The sequence below is a fragment of the Galleria mellonella genome, unplaced genomic scaffold (assembly GCF_026898425.1).
Source record: "Galleria mellonella isolate WM207_F2 unplaced genomic scaffold, CSIRO_AGI_GalMel_v1 utg78, whole genome shotgun sequence".
Classification (NCBI taxonomy): Eukaryota; Metazoa; Arthropoda; class Insecta; order Lepidoptera; family Pyralidae; genus Galleria; species Galleria mellonella.
This window is the reverse complement of record NW_026442151.1, coordinates 153,568-174,611: the sequence shown is the minus strand read 5'-3', so window position 1 is coordinate 174,611 and position 21,044 is coordinate 153,568. Positions and strand designations below refer to the sequence as shown.

The 21,044-nt window shown below is 34.8% G+C and overlaps 1 protein-coding gene across 9 annotated transcripts in view; it reads left to right on the top strand.

The window, feature by feature from the left end:
• The window catches only part of LOC113517650 (uncharacterized), a 124,405-nt gene that overhangs the window by 80,343 nt on the left and 23,018 nt on the right, over positions 1-21,044 (top strand). For 8 of the 9 annotated variants that reach the window (XM_052901556.1, XM_052901554.1, XM_052901553.1 and 5 more), the window contains 32 exons: positions 77-382; positions 703-1,341; positions 1,557-1,874; positions 1,965-2,294; positions 2,411-2,704; positions 2,793-3,098; positions 4,029-4,661; positions 4,755-5,075; positions 5,514-5,837; positions 5,922-6,224; positions 7,084-7,392; positions 7,576-8,202; positions 8,311-8,622; positions 8,712-9,041; positions 9,373-9,672; positions 9,759-10,064; positions 10,328-10,960; positions 11,042-11,671; positions 11,766-12,074; positions 12,533-13,462; positions 13,643-13,957; positions 14,049-14,381; positions 14,461-14,763; positions 15,490-15,795; positions 17,454-18,086; positions 18,175-18,486; positions 18,583-18,918; positions 19,000-19,299; positions 19,382-19,684; positions 19,767-20,084; positions 20,170-20,490; positions 20,706-21,008. In XM_052901556.1, the coding sequence (XP_052757516.1) occupies positions 77-382; positions 703-1,341; positions 1,557-1,874; positions 1,965-2,294; positions 2,411-2,704; positions 2,793-3,098; positions 4,029-4,661; positions 4,755-5,075; positions 5,514-5,837; positions 5,922-6,224; positions 7,084-7,392; positions 7,576-8,202; positions 8,311-8,622; positions 8,712-9,041; positions 9,373-9,672; positions 9,759-10,064; positions 10,328-10,960; positions 11,042-11,671; positions 11,766-12,074; positions 12,533-13,462; positions 13,643-13,957; positions 14,049-14,381; positions 14,461-14,763; positions 15,490-15,795; positions 17,454-18,086; positions 18,175-18,486; positions 18,583-18,918; positions 19,000-19,299; positions 19,382-19,684; positions 19,767-20,084; positions 20,170-20,490; positions 20,706-21,008 (12,543 nt within the window). The remainder of the gene's footprint in view (positions 1-76; positions 383-702; positions 1,342-1,556; positions 1,875-1,964; positions 2,295-2,410; positions 2,705-2,792; positions 3,099-4,028; positions 4,662-4,754; positions 5,076-5,513; positions 5,838-5,921; positions 6,225-7,083; positions 7,393-7,575; positions 8,203-8,310; positions 8,623-8,711; positions 9,042-9,372; positions 9,673-9,758; positions 10,065-10,327; positions 10,961-11,041; positions 11,672-11,765; positions 12,075-12,532; positions 13,463-13,642; positions 13,958-14,048; positions 14,382-14,460; positions 14,764-15,489; positions 15,796-17,453; positions 18,087-18,174; positions 18,487-18,582; positions 18,919-18,999; positions 19,300-19,381; positions 19,685-19,766; positions 20,085-20,169; positions 20,491-20,705; positions 21,009-21,044) is intronic. The other variant, XM_052901551.1, reaches the window with a different exon arrangement.

Genomic DNA, 21,044 nt, shown 5'->3' with positions numbered 1-21,044 from the left:
TAATACGATTTATAATTTTTATTACAATAAGTGCTTAAAACGTATAATTAGTTTTTCAAATATTTATTATTTTCAGAAAATATTCCAACAAACCCGTGTCAACCAAGTCCTTGCGGCCCCAACAGTCAGTGTAGAGAGATCAATCAACAAGCGGTGTGTTCATGTCTCTTTGGATATCGCGGCGCACCGCCTGCTTGTCGTCCAGAATGTGTAGCAAGTTCCGACTGCCCACTTAATAAAGCATGTAGCAATCAAAAATGTATAAATCCCTGTCAAGGAACTTGTGGTGTAGCTGCCGAATGTCAAGTCATTAACCATAATCCTGTTTGTTCCTGTCCTAAAGATTTAACAGGAGATCCGTTTACTAGATGTTTAAATATGCGTAAGTTCTTTTTTATTTAATAACCAAAGTACCAAAGATAAAAGAGGTTGTTAGTATCGGGGTCTAACAACCCAATTGCTAGTAATATTCCCTATCAGGTCGTCCTCCACGCGATTTCTTCGGAAGCCATCATGGTTCATTGTTGTCAAATTCTACACGATGATGGTCCAGCTGACCTGCTTTCATCCTATCATTTCTAACTGATATCTCGCTAGCGTATACCAATAATGCTAGCAGAGCAACCATTACAACTTCGTCCATTAAATAATCAAAATATCTATAATTGTTTTAACAACAATAACTATTGTTTTATGTTTCAGCCGTTATAAATAACCCAACACCAGTAAATCCATGCCTTCCATCTCCATGTGGGCCTAATTCGATTTGCCAGCCAAGCAATGGTGAAATTCCAACGTGTCAATGTTTAGCAGAATATATTGGTGCACCCCCAAATTGTCGTCCTGAATGTATTACTAATAGCGAATGCGCGCCGCAAATGGCTTGTATAAATAGAAAATGTCAAAATCCCTGTACACAAGCATGTGGTATTAATGCCGAATGTCGAGTAGTAAGTCACACGCCGATGTGTATTTGCCCCGCTGGTTATACTGGAGATGCATCAGTACAATGTATACAAAATCCGATCATACAGATGGAGCCTTTATCTCCATGTACGCCATCACCATGTGGACCAAACGCAGAATGTCGTGAACAATTTGGAGCTGGGGCTTGTATATGCGTAAACGGTTACTTCGGTAACCCGTATGAAGGATGTCATCCAGAATGTTTAATAAACTCAGACTGCCCTAGTAATAAAGCTTGTACTAGAAATAAATGTATTGATCCCTGTCCAGGAACTTGTGCAGCATTTGCTGACTGTGTTGTTGTTAATCATTCGCCTCTGTGTATGTGTCAAAATGGATATACTGGTGATCCATTCAGACAATGTAGTAAAAAAGGTAAGTTTTTTATTCTTTAAATTATGAAATACTGTTTCCTGCGGTTTTAACCCGTGTAACAAATTTATTTATTTAAATCCGTTCAATCGTTTAAGCGTCATTGAATAATAAACATCTCAATATATGAAAGAATTTACAAACTTTAACATTTGTAATAAAAGTATTAATACAATATTACCCATATTCTTATTAAATATATTTTTTGTTTTGTACAGCACAAGAAATTGAAAAAGTAACTCCATGCGAACCTTCACCTTGTGGTCCAAATAGTCAATGTCGCGTATCAAATGGACAGAGTGTATGCTCTTGTATACCTGAATATAGAGGATCTCCTCCAAATTGTAGACCAGAATGTGTAGTAAGCGCTGAATGTCCTACAGATAAAGCTTGTCAAAATCAAAAATGTGTATCTCCATGTCCAGGACCGTGCGGTCAGTTTACTGATTGCAGAGTTATCAATCATAGTCCAATTTGTACATGTCAAAATAGATATACAGGAGATCCATTTTCAAGATGCTATCATATTCAAACAGGTATTTTATTTTTGTAAATTAGTATAACAATATATTAACATACAATTATAAGTAATGTTATTATAATATAATAAATATATTATATTGCAGCTCCAATTAATGATTACCCACTTCAAAAGGATCCCTGTATGCCATCACCTTGTGGTCCAAATTCGATATGTCAAAATCTCCGTGGTATACCGTCCTGTTCATGTCTTCCAAATTTCGAGGGCAGTCCACCGAATTGTAGACCTGAATGCTCTATTAATGAGGACTGCGCTAGTAATCTGGCCTGTATCAATCAGAAATGTAAAGATCCTTGTCCAGGTTCTTGTGGAATTAATGCTAATTGCCAAGTTTTAAAACATATTTCAGTGTGTACATGTATTGAAAATTACACTGGTAACGCATTTACACAATGTACTGTTATCCCATTAATAGGTAAGTGTTATTAATATAATAATTATTTCAGTTTTATTTCACTGGTTATTTTATTAACAAGATTGTTAATAGTTTTATTTATAATATTGTTATATTAAATAATTTTTAATTTTCAGTAAATGAAGACCCGTGTAATCCGTCTCCTTGTGGAGCAAATGCTGAGTGTTTTGAAGGAAAATGTAATTGTATTGGGGACTTCCAAGGTGACCCGTATCTTGAATGTCGGCCAGAATGCGTACAAAGTTCTGAATGTGACCGTACTCAAGCATGTATAAAAAATAAGTGCAAAGATCCTTGTCCTGGCACTTGTGCATCTAATGCAATTTGCAACGTGGTAAATCACATACCTATGTGTAGTTGTCCCGAACGTATGACAGGCAACGCTTTTACGGAGTGTAGACCTATTATAGGTAAAACATTGAGTATATATCGTACGGGATAGTAATATTTATTTAATTATTATGTAAATAAACATATTTTATAATATATTAATTTCAGAATCAACTCCTGTAAATCCTTGTCAACCATCACCATGTGGTCCTAATAGTCAGTGCAAAGAAATAAATGGACAAGCTGCATGCTCGTGCGCTCCAAATAATATCGGATCGCCACCTTCTTGCCGTCCTGAATGTACCATAAGCTCCGAGTGCTCGCTGAACCGCGCATGCAGTAATCAACGTTGTGTTGATCCCTGTGTTGGTTCATGCGGCGTAAATTCTGAGTGTAAAGTAGTAAATCATAATCCCATATGCACTTGTCCAACAACATATTCAGGAGATCCATTTTCTAGATGTTTTAAACTCCGTAAGTATACATGTAGTATATTCACTATATTTTGAGGTTTCCATGTCATATATACTATTTACCAGAGTAAAGAAGAGTAATTTTAAAAAGAAGAGTTAAGAAGAGTAATTTATAAAGCGGGTATCAAACGCAGCTTAAATGTGTGCGTGTCAGTACGGATGCAACATAACATGCACATTATTGTAATCGCGGGTTACACAATCGCTGAGGCTCACATTCGTTGTCTGTGCGCGTAGTCGGCAAACGGTCAATGACATTACTTCACGCGTATACCGCGTTGAACGAGTAACTACGCAAATATTTCCAATAAGTTTTAGTTTTTATGTATGAATGTGACCAGTCAGGTTTATAATTTGAAAGAAATAGAATACAATAATTTCTTTATTAACTGCTACTACTGAACCATATGCCTGTCCCTACTAGGGGGTTTTGCCAGTAGTTGCCATGATCGGTAGGTGGGTTGGCAACCGCAGTTAGTCTTTGACGATGTATAAAGAGTGACGATGCTGCCCATTCCTTGACTATTAAAATACCTCAATCGCCTTTTACGATATCCACGGGAAAGGAAAGGGTGGCCCATTCTATGCCAGAACCATATGGAAATTTCTTTATTTGTAACTTATAAGAGTATACATTGGGTAGTTTTTAAGATTCCATACCTAAAAATACAAAGGTCAGGTCCATACCATAGAGTCCATACCAAGAGTATAAACTCTAATGTTGCGTCATTATCCGTCTATTTCTCCGTCCGTCTGTTACAACGCTGTATTTCAGCAAGTACCAGTGTTAATCTCGTTCGCACAGAAGGAGACATAATAAGATCTCCTAAACGGCTGAAGTTAACCTACTCATCTTTACTCTGCTATTACATTGTGATGCAAGGAAATATTGTAAAATATTAATTTTTATATTCTTACTTACTTATCACAGCAGAAAGCATACCAGAACCTGTGAATCCATGTACACCGTCTCCGTGTGGACCTAACTCACTTTGCAGAGAGGTTAATGACGTACCCACGTGTACATGTTTACAAGGATATGTTGGCCAACCTCCGAATTGTAGACCAGAATGTGTAAGCAATGAAGAATGTTCTACGCATATGTCTTGTATTAATATGAAATGTAAAAATCCTTGCGAAGGTGCGTGTGCTCCAAATGCAGAATGCAGAGTTGTTAGTCATTCACCGATTTGCTTATGTCCTATTGGATTTACTGGAGATCCATTATTCAATTGTATTCAAGAGCCTATCTATTCAGAGCCGATTACTACACCATGTTCGCCTTCGCCATGTGGAATTAATGCAATATGTAAGGAAAGAAACAATGCAGGATCATGTTCGTGCATCGAGAGTTATATTGGAAATCCATACGAAGGCTGTCGACCAGAATGTGTAGTTAATACCGATTGCCCCTCTAATATGGCGTGTATTAATAATAAATGTGCAAACCCATGCCCTGGAAGCTGTGGTAACTATGCCGAATGCCAAGCAGTAAATCATGTACCCTTATGCACTTGTAAGTCCGGATATACGGGAGATCCATTTAGATATTGCGTCTACCAAGGTAGGATATTTTTATGTTAATATCTAAATCCTTGTAAATTTTTATATAGTATATAAAGATTTGAAGTTTTTATATGTTTATGTATGATTTCAGAACCAATAACACCATCAGCTCCTGTTGATATATGTTATCCATCTCCATGCGGTCCTAATAGCCAGTGCAAAAATATTAATAATCAAGCTGTATGCTCATGTCTACCGGAATATGTAGGATCTCCTCCTAATTGTCGTCCAGAATGTGTTGTGAGCTCTGAGTGTTCACAAAACAAAGCTTGTGTTAATAATAAATGTATAGATCCATGTCCTAAACCATGTGGTCAGAATACAAACTGCAAAGTTATTAATCATAGTCCAATTTGTTCATGCAATCCTTCATTTACTGGAGATCCTTTCACCATTTGCACTCCTGTAAGAAGTAAGTATCTTTTGATATAAATTTAAAAATAAAAATAGTCTTTGATATAATTTATATTACTATAGTATTTAAAAAAGTATTACAGATAAATGAACGCATATATAACGAACTAGGAGTTATTTTGCGAAAATCCTTACCACCCGTTATTTGATTAGAATGATTTTGTTTAAATGTATTTTGATGAAATAACAATTGGTTAATATCAGTTGGAAGGTTATACCTTTCGTATTAGCCATCAACATCTAGTAATAACAATAGTAATCAATCTTCGAGTGTTAGCAGTCACACATATATTAATGGTAGTGGAATTAAACAAAATAATTATAACCAAACAACAAGTGAACGAACGGATTTCAAATTGACTTTAATATTATATTTTCTACAGATATTGAAAACCAATAATTTTTAGTTATAACATTTCATTATTTATATTTTCAGATGATATGCCTCTAGATGTTATTAATCCATGTATACCGTCTCCATGTGGTCCTAATTCAGAATGCCGTAATATTGGGAATAATCCATCATGTTCATGCTTACCTACTTTTGTGGGCAGTCCACCAAATTGTAGACCGGAATGCACTATACACTCTGATTGTCCCAGTGATCGTGCTTGTATAAATTCAAGATGCCAAGATCCATGCCCCGGTGCCTGTGGGCTATCTGCTACATGCACTGTACTTAATCATATTCCAATTTGTACTTGTATAGAGGGTTATATAGGAGATCCATTCACTAGTTGTAAATTGAAACCAATACAAGGTAGGTAAAAAATAGAAAAATCATGAAACTTGGTAATTATTAATTAATTAAAATCTCAGTTTTAACAGTCTATTTTTGTTTTAGTTGAACCTTCAGTCGTAGATGCTTGTGCAAATATACGTTGCGGTGCAAATGCAGAATGTGTTGATGGCCAATGTCAATGTTTACCCGAATATCAAGGTGATCCGTACTTCAACTGTCGTCCAGAATGTATATTCAGTACAGAATGTGACCAGACCAAAGCTTGTGTACAAAGAAAATGCGTCGACCCATGTACCAACGCATGCGGTCAAAATGCTGCTTGTCAAGTAGTTAACCATATTCCTATGTGTAGTTGCCAAAATGGATTTACTGGAAATGCATTTGTAATATGCAACCCGGTCCAAGGTATGTTATTGTATTTTTTAAATCATAGCTTTCTCTAATTATTTTTAAATATTTGAACTACTGCAATGGTAAATAATTTCACGAAACATTCTATTTATCTACATTAAATATGGATTTTTATAACTTACTTAAAATTCAACTTACCATAAACTGTCGCTAGACGAACATGATTTATTTGTATACGACTTAGAATGGTAAACAAGCTGACAGCCCATCTGATGGGAAGTGGTAACCGTTACCTATAGACATATATACAGACATAAAAAATTTCAAATTATTAAATACGACACCATCTCATATTATATACCTAATTTTTTATTGCAACTTAGAGTAGTAATCTGACTGGGCACCTGACGGAAAATGATAAAATATATATATATATATTATATATTATTTATAAAGCTCGTCTCTCTTAAAAATAGTATATAATATATAGTATAATATAATATTTAAACATTTTTATCAAAGTTTTACATTTATAATATTAGTAAGATTCACAACGCTTTCGATATACCTAATAGAAAGATAACATATTTGAAACCACTAAATACTTATATACGTAGAAATTTATGAAGTTGATTAAATATAACATCAGATTCAGGCTTAACTAAACATAAACTAAATACATACACACAGAACAGACAAAATACTTTTTAACAGAATACCTTTTATTGAGAAGCACTAGAAATAGGAAACAAAAATTAAAGATTTATACTATACATTCATTTAAGATTCACCTTTATGTGCACGATGGTTTTACTGAAATATATTATTATCTATAGGTAAATACAGTTACATTAGTCAGATCTTTATAATAATATTCTTTTTATCATTATATATAATATTTTTATTTCCACAGCGCCTCCTACTGGGAACCCATGTAGCACTGCAGTATGTGGGCCCAACAGTCAATGCCGAGAGATTAATAACCAAGCCGTTTGTTCATGTTTGCCAACATATTTGGGTATACCACCTGCTTGTAGACCGGAATGTGTTGGTAGTGCAGAATGTCCACAAAATAAAGCCTGTACAAATCAGAAATGTGTAAATCCTTGTATTGGAGCGTGCGGACTGAAAGCTATGTGTGAAGTTATTAATCATAATCCAATTTGTACCTGCCCACCGGCCCATTCTGGTGATCCATTTGTGGAGTGTACCTTTATATCAAGTAAGAATGTATACAATTTTGAAGTATTAACTAATATTTTTTCTTAAAATAGGTGTTAAATAATTTTATTATATATACAGAAAAATACTAATTAATTCTATTTAACTAATATTTCTATTATATAATTATAATGCAGGACTTATTTATCTATCCAATATTTTAATAATCATATAATTGTTTTAGATGCTCCTCCTGTAATCATAAATCCATGTCAACCATCACCTTGTGGACCTAATTCTATATGTCAGGATGTAGATGGCACTCCGTCGTGCACCTGTATGCCTGAATATAAAGGTCAACCACCATATTGTAAACCAAAATGCATAAGTAATAGTGAATGCGCAATTCATTTGGCTTGTATGAATCAAAAATGTAAAGATCCTTGTATTAGGGCTTGTGGTACCAACGCAGAATGCCGTGTAGTTAGTCATTCCGCTATGTGTGTATGCCCACAAGGCTATGTTGGAGACCCATTCACACAATGTCTTTTACAAACACCAACAGAAATTTTAACACCATGTTCTCCCTCGCCTTGCGGCCCTAACGCTATTTGTAAAGAACAAAATAAAGTGGGATCCTGTATTTGCAATAATGGATATTTTGGAAATCCGTATGAAGGTTGTCGTCCAGAATGTGTAACTGATTCAGATTGTTCAGGAAATAAAGCCTGTATAAGAAATAAGTGCCAGAATCCATGTCCAGGTACATGTGGAATAAATGCCGAATGTACAACAGTAAATCACTCTCCATCATGTACTTGCTTTACTGGTTATACAGGTGATGCTTTTAGACGCTGCAATCCAATACCTCGTAAGTATTTTTTTGCTAGATTGAACGCAAAAATAATGTAACAAAATTGTTTTACTTTTTATATATTATTTATATGTTATAATAATAATATTACTTTTATCTCTTTAGCACAAGATACTCCAGTCAACGTCTGTCATCCAAGTCCATGTGGTCCGAATAGCCAATGTAAAGTAGTAAATGACCAAGCTATATGTAGCTGTTTAACCAATTTCATTGGTAAACCGCCTTCATGCAAACCTGAATGTTTACTGAATTCTGATTGTTCTTCAGACAAGGCTTGTGTTAATAAAAAATGCGTTAATCCATGTCTTAAAACTTGTGGTCTACAGTCTGAATGTAGAGTATTTAATCATAACCCTATATGTAGCTGCAGGTCAGGTTTTACGGGAGATCCATTTACAAGATGCTATCCTAAACCAGGTATATAAACTAATATTTGATTATAACAATATATTTGATATTTATTAATTTTTAATATACAGTAATAATAATAAAATATTTATTTTTAGAACCACAGCCAACTATACATGAAATAACAGATCCATGTGTGCCTTCCCCGTGCGGTCCAAATGCTATTTGTCGTATTTCCGGTGTACAACCCTCATGTTCATGTTCTTCTGGATACTTTGGAAGTCCTCCAAATTGTCGACCCGAATGTATAACAAACCAAGATTGTATTAGTTCTCTCGCTTGTATTAGAGAAAAATGTTCAGATCCTTGCCTCGGTTCGTGTGGATTAAATGCTCAGTGTAAAGTTATAAATCACGTTTCTATTTGCACATGCAACGAAGGTTTTAAGGGCGATCCATTCAATGTGTGTACATTCAAGCAAGCAGAAGGTATGTATCTGTATGTATGTTATATTTATCTTAGATGAATATGTATATACTATGAACTCACCTACTTGCATGTTTTAATTAGTTGTTATAATATTATAAATGCGGAAATTTCTAAGAACGTATGAATAAACGGATGGATGTTTGTTAACTTTTCATGCAAAAACTATTGAACAGTTTTAAATTAAATTAAGTACAGGTAGGTCATATCCTAACTTAGCACACAGCTGAATGTGATAGAGAGGATAGGACTTTATAAAAAGAAATAGAATTGTTCATTGTTCATTACAAAGAAGGAATTTATTAACTGACATTGATTGGAATTATTTTACAGAACCAACTCCTGTAGATGCATGCAATCCATCGCCTTGTGGTCCCAATGCAGATTGCAATAACGGTGTGTGCACATGTTTAGCAGAATACCAGGGCGATCCTTACATAGGTTGTCGACCTGAATGTACAGTTAGCACAGATTGCTTGAAAAATCAAATATGTGCGAGGAAAAAATGTATAAATCCCTGTCCCGACACTTGCGGAGTCAATGCAATTTGTGAAGTTATCAATCATATTCCCATGTGTAGTTGTCCTGCAGGACATACTGGCAATTCGTTTGTCTCTTGTAATGTAGTGTTTGGTAAGAAAAATATTTTTAAAAACAATAATATCTTAGGATACACAGGAAGCGAAAACAAATGAAAAATTTTGTTATTTTCTTTTTAGCTCCTCAACCAACAAATCCTTGCAATCCAAGTCCTTGTGGGCCTAACAGTCAATGTCGAGAGATAAATAATGTTGCTGTATGTTCTTGCGTGCCCGGCTATTCAGGAAATCCACCAACTTGCCGTCCCGAATGCACTACTAGTGCCGAATGTTCTTTAAATAAGGCTTGCAATAATTATAAATGCGTGGACCCTTGTAATGGAGCTTGCGGCATTGGTGCGCTTTGTGAAGTGATAAATCACAACCCTATCTGCTCCTGTCCTAATGATTATACAGGAGATCCATTTAGAAGATGCATTTTACGACGTATGTATATAAAACATATTTTGTAGAAATACCTGTTCTAAACTTTGTATGTAAATACGCTTGTGAATGAAATTTCTCGAAACCGGTCGTGTGCATACTTACTAAATAATTTACAATAAGAACTAAATTGAAATAATATTATAGTTATAATCTATACATATTCTTATATTTATTGATAATAAACATAACCAAAATAATATTTATGTATATTATGTATAATTATATATCGTAGAAAGCATTAAAATTTATTTCTTTAATTTCAGCTTCAATGCTACCACAAGTAAATCCTTGTTTGCCATCTCCTTGTGGTCCAAATTCTATATGTCAATCTTTAAATGAGTCACCAATATGCACCTGCATGCCGGAGTTCATAGGAGCCCCGCCGAATTGTCGTCCCGAATGTACAAGTAACAGTGAATGTGCGAACCACATGGCTTGCATAAATAACAAATGTGCGGACCCTTGCGTTGGTGCCTGTGGTTCAATGGCACAATGTCGTGTAGTCAGTCATACACCTAATTGTGTTTGTCCTCAAGGTTACTTAGGTGATCCATTTGTAGCATGTACTGTGCAAGAAATAAATGTACCGTTAGAACGACCTACTCCGTGTACTCCATCACCTTGTGGAAGCAACGCTTTATGTAAAGAAAGAAATAATATCGGTTCGTGCGTTTGCTTTCCTGGATACTTTGGAAATCCATATGAAGGATGTCGACCAGAATGTAGTGTTAATACTGATTGTCCATCTGATAAGGTCTGTCAACAAAATAAATGCCAAGACCCTTGTCCTGGCACATGCGGTAATAATGCTCAATGTCAATCAATAAATCATGCACCTATATGCACATGTATTCCTGGATATACAGGAAATCCTTTTGATAATTGTTTTGTGCAACGTAAGTTATTTTATTCTAATATTTGTGTACATAACAAATATGATTATTTGTTTAATATTTACACACTATTTTTCATTACAGAAAATGAACCACCGTCTAATCCATGCTCACCATCACCATGCGGACCGAACAGTATTTGTAAAGTTATAAACGAACAAGCCGTTTGTAGCTGTAGTCCTGAATATCGTGGTTCACCGCCAAATTGTAGACCAGAATGCGTAATTAGTGCCGAATGTCCAACAAACAAAGCATGCATATCTCAGAAATGTAGTGATCCATGTGAAAGACAATGTGGGCAAAATGCTAAATGTCAAGTTATTAATCATAGCCCAATATGTACTTGTATAGAACGCTTCACTGGAGATCCTTTTAGTCGATGCTATCCATTAATGTTCGATGCCCCAATAGAAATTCCAAAAGATCCATGCCTTCCATCTCCTTGTGGTCCATTTAGTGAATGTAAAGATATCGGAGGCATACCTTCTTGTTCATGTCAATCTAATTATATTGGTGCTCCACCTGGTTGTCGTCCTGAATGTACTATAAATTCAGACTGCCCAAGTAACTTAGCTTGTATAAATAAAAAATGTAAAGACCCTTGTCCAGGTTCATGTGGATTAAATGCCCAATGTACAGTAAATAAAAATGTGCCAATTTGCACATGTTTGCAAAATTACATCGGAGATGCTTTTACTAAATGCGAATTGCAAGGTAACTATTATTTTGAAATAAAACAAAATTATTGTCACTTCAATATATTTATTTTAACGTTAACATGTCTTTTGAAATCTTATTTTAATTTCAGAAGTAACATACGATGAAAAAGATCCCTGTAATCCATCGCCATGTGGTGCCAATGCCATATGTAATAACGGGCAATGTACTTGTCTTCCGGAGTATCAGGGAGATCCTTATGTAGAATGTCGTCCAGAATGTGTTCTTAGCTCAGATTGTCCTCAAGACAAAGCATGTCAAAGAAACAAATGTATAAATCCTTGCAACGTTAATGTGTGTGCTTCGAATGCTCTTTGTGAAGTTATTAATCATATACCTATGTGTCGATGTTCTGAACGGATGTCTGGAAATGCTTTTATTCAGTGTTTCCCCGTTGAAGGTAAATAGTGTATAATATTAATATTCATAGATAATATAATTATACGATCATATCATTCATATGGAATGTTAAAAATTTTCTTTGCATGATTCGCCGAGGCGATAGGATAGGCGTATCGCGCTATGGACATAATATTAGCATACTGGCATATTTATATTGACAGATTTTATAAAGCAATTTTATTATAATTCGTTTAATACGGGATTTTTAACCCTAGTCTGACTAGAAAAACAACAAACATCTAGATGTTCCAGATACGAATCAATTTATAAAAGTTAATATTTTAAAGCGATTATTACCGAAATTCGAATCTCAATCTTTATTTTTATTTTCGCAACACTATACATAACTACCACTGTCATGGAAGTCGTTCATATAGTAAAATCTTATTGAATTACTTAAGAAAAAATAAAATTATGGGATAATAACAAAAAATATAATAAATTTATGATTTTCAGTGGAAAAACCTCAACCATGCCAGCCCAGTCCGTGTGGGCCTAACAGTCAATGTCGAGATGTAAATGGGCAAGCAGTATGCTCTTGTTTATCTGGTTTCATTGGAATTCCACCTTCCTGTAGACCCGAATGTATAGTAAGCACTGATTGTTCACCAAGTGAAGCATGTACAAACAGAAAATGCGTCAATCCATGTCAAGGGGCCTGTGGAGTCGAAGCTAAATGTCAAGTCATAAATCATAATCCAATTTGTTCCTGCCCATCTTCGTATACTGGAAACCCATTTGTTAGATGTGTTTTCCAGGAATTCACACCCGAACCGATCAATCCTTGTACACCATCACCTTGTGGGCCCAATTCCATTTGCAAAGAAATTTTAGGATCTCCTTCCTGTTCTTGCATGATTGGGTTCACAGGCAAACCACCATATTGTAAACCTGAATGCATAAGTAATTCTGAATGTCCACTACAGAAAGCTTGTATCAATACGAAATGTGTAGATCCATGTATTGGATCTTGTGGTATAAATGCGGAATGTCATGTGATAAGCCATTCACCATCATGTTCATGTCAGGCAGATTATACAGGAAACCCATTTACAGAATGCCATAAACAGGAAATACAATATGATACGGCAACTCCGTGCCAACCATCACCATGTGGCGCCAATGCTATATGTAAAGAATTTAATGGTGCTGGATCTTGCACTTGTGTGTCTGGTTATCAAGGCAATCCATATGAAGGCTGTCGACCAGAATGTTTAATAAGTACGGATTGTCCATCAGATAAAACATGTGTACAAAATAAATGTCAAGACCCTTGTCCAGGAGCCTGTGCCCCGAATGCTTTTTGTTTAGCCATCAATCATGCTCCATCATGCTCCTGTGTTCAAGGCTTCACTGGAGACCCGTTCCGTTATTGTGCGCCTGAACGTAAGTTCTTTTGCATTATTACAAAAATATTGCAGATATATATATATATATATATATATATATATATATATATATATATATATATATATATATATATATATATATATATATATATATATATATATATATATATATATATATAAAATATGTAACATGTTTTACAATTAATATCTTTTACAGAAATTCAAAACACACCAGTAGATGTCTGTCAACCATCTCCATGCGGACCGAACAGCAGATGTCAAGAAGTTAATAAGCAAGCAGTATGCTCTTGTTTGCCAAATTATATAGGATCTCCCCCGGGTTGTCATCCAGAATGCATCATAAGCAATGAATGCCCAAAAGATAAAGCTTGTATAAATCAGAGATGTGAAAACCCTTGTAATAATGCTTGTGGAATTAACACTGAGTGTAGAGTTATAAATCATAGTCCAATTTGCATGTGTAAACCACAATATACCGGTGATCCATTCACCAGATGTATTCCAATAACACGTAAGTATCATCAAATTAATAAATAATATTAAAAAATTATTTTTTCATAATTATTTTACAATATTTAATTTTACCTTGTTCTTATTTCTAGCACCTGTTTCAAATTCAGTTTTGGAACCATACAAAAATCCTTGTTTACCATCTCCATGTGGACCAAATTCAATTTGCCAAGAAATAGGAAACGTTCCATCGTGTGCTTGTATGATAAATTACATTGGCACTCCACCAAATTGTAGACCCGAATGTACCATAAATGCAGAATGCCCTACTTCTCAAGCATGTATTCAACAAAAATGTCGAGATCCTTGCCCTGGTTCTTGCGGTATAAATGCTATATGCTCAGTTTCGCGACACAATCCTATATGTACATGCCCCGATGGCTATACTGGTGATGCCTTCACAGTTTGTACACCAAAACCACCTGGTTTGTAATTCTTTTTATTTATTGTATTATATTTATTAATACAATATATAAGTATAAAACAATTATTTTTTGTTTGTAGAAGCTGATAGTCCCATTGATAAATGTAATCCATCACCATGTGGTACTAATGCTATATGCAGAGAAGGTGTATGCTCTTGTATTGAGGAACATCAGGGTGATCCGTACATCGGATGTCGACCAGAGTGCGTGTTAAGTACTGATTGCCCAAGAGAAAAGGCTTGTTTGAGAAATAAGTGTGTAAATCCTTGCAAAGGAACATGCGCTACGAACGCCATTTGTGATGTAATAAATCATATTCCTATGTGCAGTTGTCCTCAAGGAATGACTGGCAATGCTTTTTATGGATGTGAATTGATAAAAGGTGTGTTACAATTTCATACGTATATGTCATCTTTTTAATAATTTTTAACTGATTTCAAAAAGGAAGACATTTTATACATATGTGACGCATATTCTTTACTAATTATTTATTGTATTGATACATGCATATCTATCATTATTGGTACATACTTACAGGGTTTTCATTTAACTATTACTATATTTATAAGAATTCAATTAATATATCTACCTATAAACTTAGTCCTTAAATTTTGTCACATGGACATTATCAAAATAAAAAATAAAGATACTTTCAAATATTTTTTTATTACTGAAATGTAAAATTTAAATACATTGTATTAACAATATTATTACTCAAAATGCTCTTCATGATTTTGAATAGAAACCTTCGCTAAAAATTGATGGCTGGCCCTATTAAAATAGGGCCAGCCATCAATTGCAGCACATATAACAATATTTGTCACTGCTTTTACAAGTGAAGCTTTCCAAATTTTAGCTCATACATTTCCTCTAAATACTGCTTTATTTTACAATTTAGCGATTGGTTAAGCCGTTAAAATGCTGTAAAGTAACAAGCAAACTCACTTTTACATTTATAACATTAATAAAGATTGGACACTTAATAATTTACTACATAATTGCAATACAAATACTAAGTAAATCATATTCCAGTTATTATTCAGTTATTGATATCCTGTCCACTCTGAGTATTTTTATATTAATAATTATATTTGTCATTTATTTGCAGTACCTGTAGAAACTAATCCGTGTCTACCATCGCCATGTGGACCTAATAGCCAATGTAGAGAAATAAATGGACAAGCTGTATGTACTTGTGTACAAGGATATATAGGCAGCCCACCATTATGTCGACCAGAATGCGTTGTTAGTTCAGATTGCGCGCCCAACAAAGCGTGTTCTAATCAGAAATGTATAGATCCTTGTACCGGATCATGCGGTGTTGAAGCTAAATGTAATGTTGTTAAACATAACCCAATATGTACTTGTCCACCTACGTATACTGGAGATCCGTTTATAAGATGTTTACCATACAGTAAGTTCAACATGTGATATTAACCTATTCTGTAATAAGTATTCACCTATATAAAAAGAAGATATGCATAGATACTTCTTTTTATATAGGTTTATATAGGAACTACATTCCATAATAGCGTAGTGAAAGACATTTTCGGAATCTTGCCATTATGATGGGCATATCACTCGACATATATTACGGAAGGGGGCAAGCCTATTGCCTTTATTCTGATTAATTTAAGTTTAAATTAAGTTTGTTAGGAGTACGTATTATCCATCACCGCAGAGTAGAGTATCTAATATAAATAATATAATCTACAATAAAATATGTTTTGTAGTAATAAATGCTACATAGTCACTCAAATGACCCGGTTCTCAAGCTAGGATACCTACCTTGTAACGACTTGAGGAACCAAGTAACGAATATCTGAAGACCAGAGCTAATTCAGAAACGTTCGTTTCCAAAATTTGATCGATCAGAAATTGAATCCGGGACCTTATTTACGCATAGCAATGTGCTACTGAATCACTCTAGGTTGTCAGTATATGTTTTTTACTTAGTGCCCTTGAAAAGTAGAAAATAAAAAAGGTTTAACGCTCTAGAAATATATATTATTAAAATACTAGTTAACTGAAGACTTGATTACTTTTTATTATCTACTTTTTAGGACTAAAAGGTTTTTTACATAAATTTAGATTTGTATTTAATAAAAAAAAAAAAAAACTACTTTACTACACTTTTTATCATTCTTTACCAAAAAAGTACAAAGAAACCCTTATGATGCGACTTCTTCGATTTTTCCGAACGGAGCGCTATATCGTCATAGTCGTAGAATACTGACGGATCTGACAAAGATTACATATAAAGATCTGTCACTATTCTACGACTATGACGATATCTCAGCAACTACTATCGATTTGGGAAAGATTTACATATTATTAACCTAGACATAGTTCAACAGAAATAATTGAAAAATTGTTTTAATTTCTTTGCTAGGTGATCTGAAAGTGGTAAATAATAATCATAATAATGAAATTTAGGAATATTTAATTTTTTCCTTTCTTTATGAGATAAACGATACTAAAATTTAAAATTTGAAGTTTTTTATTAATTATTATTTTTCATTTAATGAATATAAATGTCATAATAAGACAAATTAATATGAGAGGTTTAAGACATTTCTAATTAATTTGTCTTAAATATCTCCCGTATATAAAAGTTTAGTTACAATTTAATTATACAGGGTGGATAATTTATTAATTTAATATTCGTATTAAAATCCTATCGCGACGAGCGAAATCAGATGTCAACGTCACAAGCGTACGAAAATTACCTACAAAGAAGCACCATTGACCGCGCGCTGTAGGTATCTCGCATCGTGTAGATTGTAAAATTTTAAATATATTGCACGGCGTCAAAATTAAGAATTGTTATATGGCTGTGGTGCTTTTCCGGTAGGAAAATAATCAGCCATCTGATTCAGATTATTCATCTGAATCAGCTGTTTTAGTTTTAGCCAACCTGTCCCTTCCACCTTGTATATATATGTATCTGTTTCTTATGAGAAATGCAAGAAAGGTCATTTTATTTCACATTTATATATAAGGTTCTGCACATAAGTAAGAACCTTTGGTATGAGTTCAACTTGCAGCTAATCGGTTTTATTTTCTTTTTAGGACCTCAACATACTGATATTACACCTTGTACGCCTTCACCGTGTGGGCCAAATTCAATATGTAAAGAAGTGGGAGGAACTCCCTCTTGCACTTGTATGCCAAACTTCTTTGGTTCACCACCGTACTGCAGACCAGAATGTTCCAGTAATAGTGAATGTCCTTCTGATAAAGCCTGCATTAATCAAAAGTGTAAAGATCCTTGTGTTGGTGCCTGCGGTATTAATGCACTCTGCAAAACAATAAGTCATTCTCCAATGTGCTTCTGTGAAAGTGGCTATAATGGTGATCCATTCCTAAATTGCGCTTTGCAACAAGACGCAATTCCAGCTAAACCCACACCTTGTGAACCCTCACCATGCGGACCTAACGCCATCTGTAAAGAATACAATTCTGCTGGCTCTTGTATTTGCCTTCCTGAATATATTGGAAATCCATATGAAGGTTGCCGTCCAGAGTGTACAGTGAACACTGATTGTACACCCAATAAGGCTTGCATACGTAACAAATGTCAGGACCCGTGTCCTGGTACGTGTGGATACATGGCTACATGTGCTGTCGTTAACCACTTACCCACTTGTAGTTGCTATCCCGGCTATTCTGGAGATCCTTACCGTAGATGTGACATTATAAATGGTATGACTCCATTTGTTAATATTTTATCTATTCTTTTTACTGATATTTTATCCAATAATGCAATAATAATATTATTCAAATATTTCAGAACCAAATCCAGAACCAGCAACTCCTTGTTTACCAAATCCTTGTGGACCTAATAGTATTTGTCGTCCGGTCAATGATCAGAGTGTATGTTCATGCCAACCGAACTATGTCGGCTCACCTCCAAGTTGCAGACCAGAATGTGTTGTGAGTTCAGAATGTGCCTCGGATAAAGCCTGTATAAATAAAAAATGTACTGACCCTTGTCCAGGGCATTGCGGTACAAATACTGATTGCAGAGTAATCAATCATAGTCCTATATGCTCTTGTCGTTCAGGTTTTATAGGAGATCCATTCACACGTTGTTATTCACAACGTAAGTAGAAATTTTCCTTATTAAATGGATGACTTTTGAACTTGTAATACACCTAAGAATATATTATTACATAATCTTTTTATATTTTTATTACAGCAACTCTAGAACTTCCTCCAGAACCAAATCGTAATCCGTGTTTACCAAATCCCTGTGGCGAAAACGCAATATGCCGCGATATCAATAACACTCCATCTTGTACTTGTATGCCGAATTATCAAGGGCTTCCACCGAACTGTCGACCTGAATGTGCTATTAATCAGGACTGTCCACTTGACAAAGCGTGCATGAATTTGAAATGCCGTGACCCATGTCCTGGTAGTTGTGGTCAACAGGCAGTTTGTACCGTTTTTAATCATTTCCCTGCATGTACATGCCCACAAGGTTATACTGGTGATCCATTTACGCACTGTATCCTTCAATTACCAAGTAATGGTGAGAATGTTATAAATATTTTTATAAATTAATGCTATAAGTTAATAACAATTCAATAATATAGATAAAATTATATTTCAGATGAAATACCAATCGACTCTTGTAATCCATCACCATGTGGATTTAATACGAATTGTAGGGATGGAATATGCACTTGTCTAAATGAATATTATGGTGATCCATATATCGGGTGCAAACCCGAGTGCATTATAAACATGGATTGCTCGACAGACAAGGTATGCTCTAGAAACAAATGCATTAATCCATGTCCAGGACCTTGTGCTTCGACTGCGCACTGTAATGTTTATAATCACATACCTATTTGCTCTTGTCCTGAAGGAACATCAGGAAATGCATTTATAGGATGTAATACGGTCGAAAGTAAGTATACCTGTAAAAGTAACACCTGATTGTTATTGTACAATGCCAGTATTTAAAATTAAATACATTTTTTTTATTTCAGTTATGAAAGTAGAACCTTGTAATCCAAGTCCATGTGGACCAAACAGTCAATGTCGTCCGATAAATAACCAAGCTGTATGTTCATGCTTACCAACATTTATTGGCAGTCCGCCTTCGTGTCGACCAGAGTGTTCAATTAACGCTGAATGTCCATCCAACGAAGCATGCAACAACCACAAATGTATTAATCCTTGTGTAGGTTCCTGTGGTTATGGAGCAAAATGTGAAGTTATCAATCATAATCCTATATGTTCATGTCCGCAGCAATATACAGGAGATCCGTTTACGTATTGCAATCCAATAGGTATTTAAATTTATAGCATTTACAAATTTATTAAATCACATTTTTTATAGGCTCGTTTCTCAAACTAATAATATTATTTCAGTTGCATCACCTTTACCACCTGTTGATCCTTGTACACCATCACCGTGTGGACCATATTCTATTTGTAAAGTAATTGGGGACTCTCCATCATGCGTTTGCCAAACTGACTATAGTGGTTCACCGCCTAATTGCCGACCAGAATGCATTAGTAATTCCGAATGTCCGAATCATCTAGCTTGTGTCAATCAAAAATGTAAAGACCCATGTCCAGGGAGCTGTGGATATAATGCGGATTGCAGAGTTGTCAGTCACGCTCTGGTTTGTTCTTGCCCATTTGACAAAACTGGAGATCCTCTCATTTCTTGTAATTCATTTGAAGGTAAAATTAATAATTGCAGTTACTTTATGAAATTTCCATATTTTCCCTTAAAACTTCTTTTTAACATATCATTTATAATTTATAGATACGCAAATAGAATATAATTCACCCTGTGAACCTTCACCGTGTGGAATTAATGCTGTATGTATAGAAAGAAATGGAGCTGGATCATGTAAATGTGTCGAATCTTTCATTGGTAATCCATATGAAGGATGTCGACCAGAATGTGTAATAAATAGTGATTGCCCTCCAATGTTGGCTTGCGTTCAAAATAAATGCAAAAATCCGTGTCCAGGAGTGTGCGCACCTAATGGATTGTGTCAAGTTATAAATCACTTACCATCATGTTATTGTCCACCTGGTCTCACAGGCAACGCTTACTCATATTGTATTGAAAAAACAGAAGGTATGTTTATGCTTACTGGAGATTGAATTGTATTATCATAAGCAATTGAATAAAAAGTTCAAAGGAATTAATGATCTTCTTGTTCTAATAATCTTATTTAATAGATAAATGAATAATTAATTAATACGTTCACAGACATTCAACGTGAGGAGTGTTGTTTATTGGTTATGGATGTATTACTCGTAAACAAACCTAAGATTTACCTCTTTTTTTAGATGTTCAAAAGCCTACTCCATGCACACCATCGCCGTGTGGTCCTAATAGTCAATGTCGTGAAGTAAACTCTCAAGCAGTATGTAGTTGTCAAACTGACTTTATGGGAACGCCACCAAACTGTCGTCCAGAATGTACAATCAACAGTGAATGCCCAAGTGACAAAGCGTGTGTTAACAGGAAATGTGTAGATCCTTGTGTAGGACAATGTGCTAGAAATGCTGTTTGTAGAGTATTTTCACACAACCCAATATGCTCATGTCAAGACCAGTATACCGGTGATCCTTTTACGAACTGTATACCAAGTGAGTACCTGATAACATTATAAATAATATTCTATT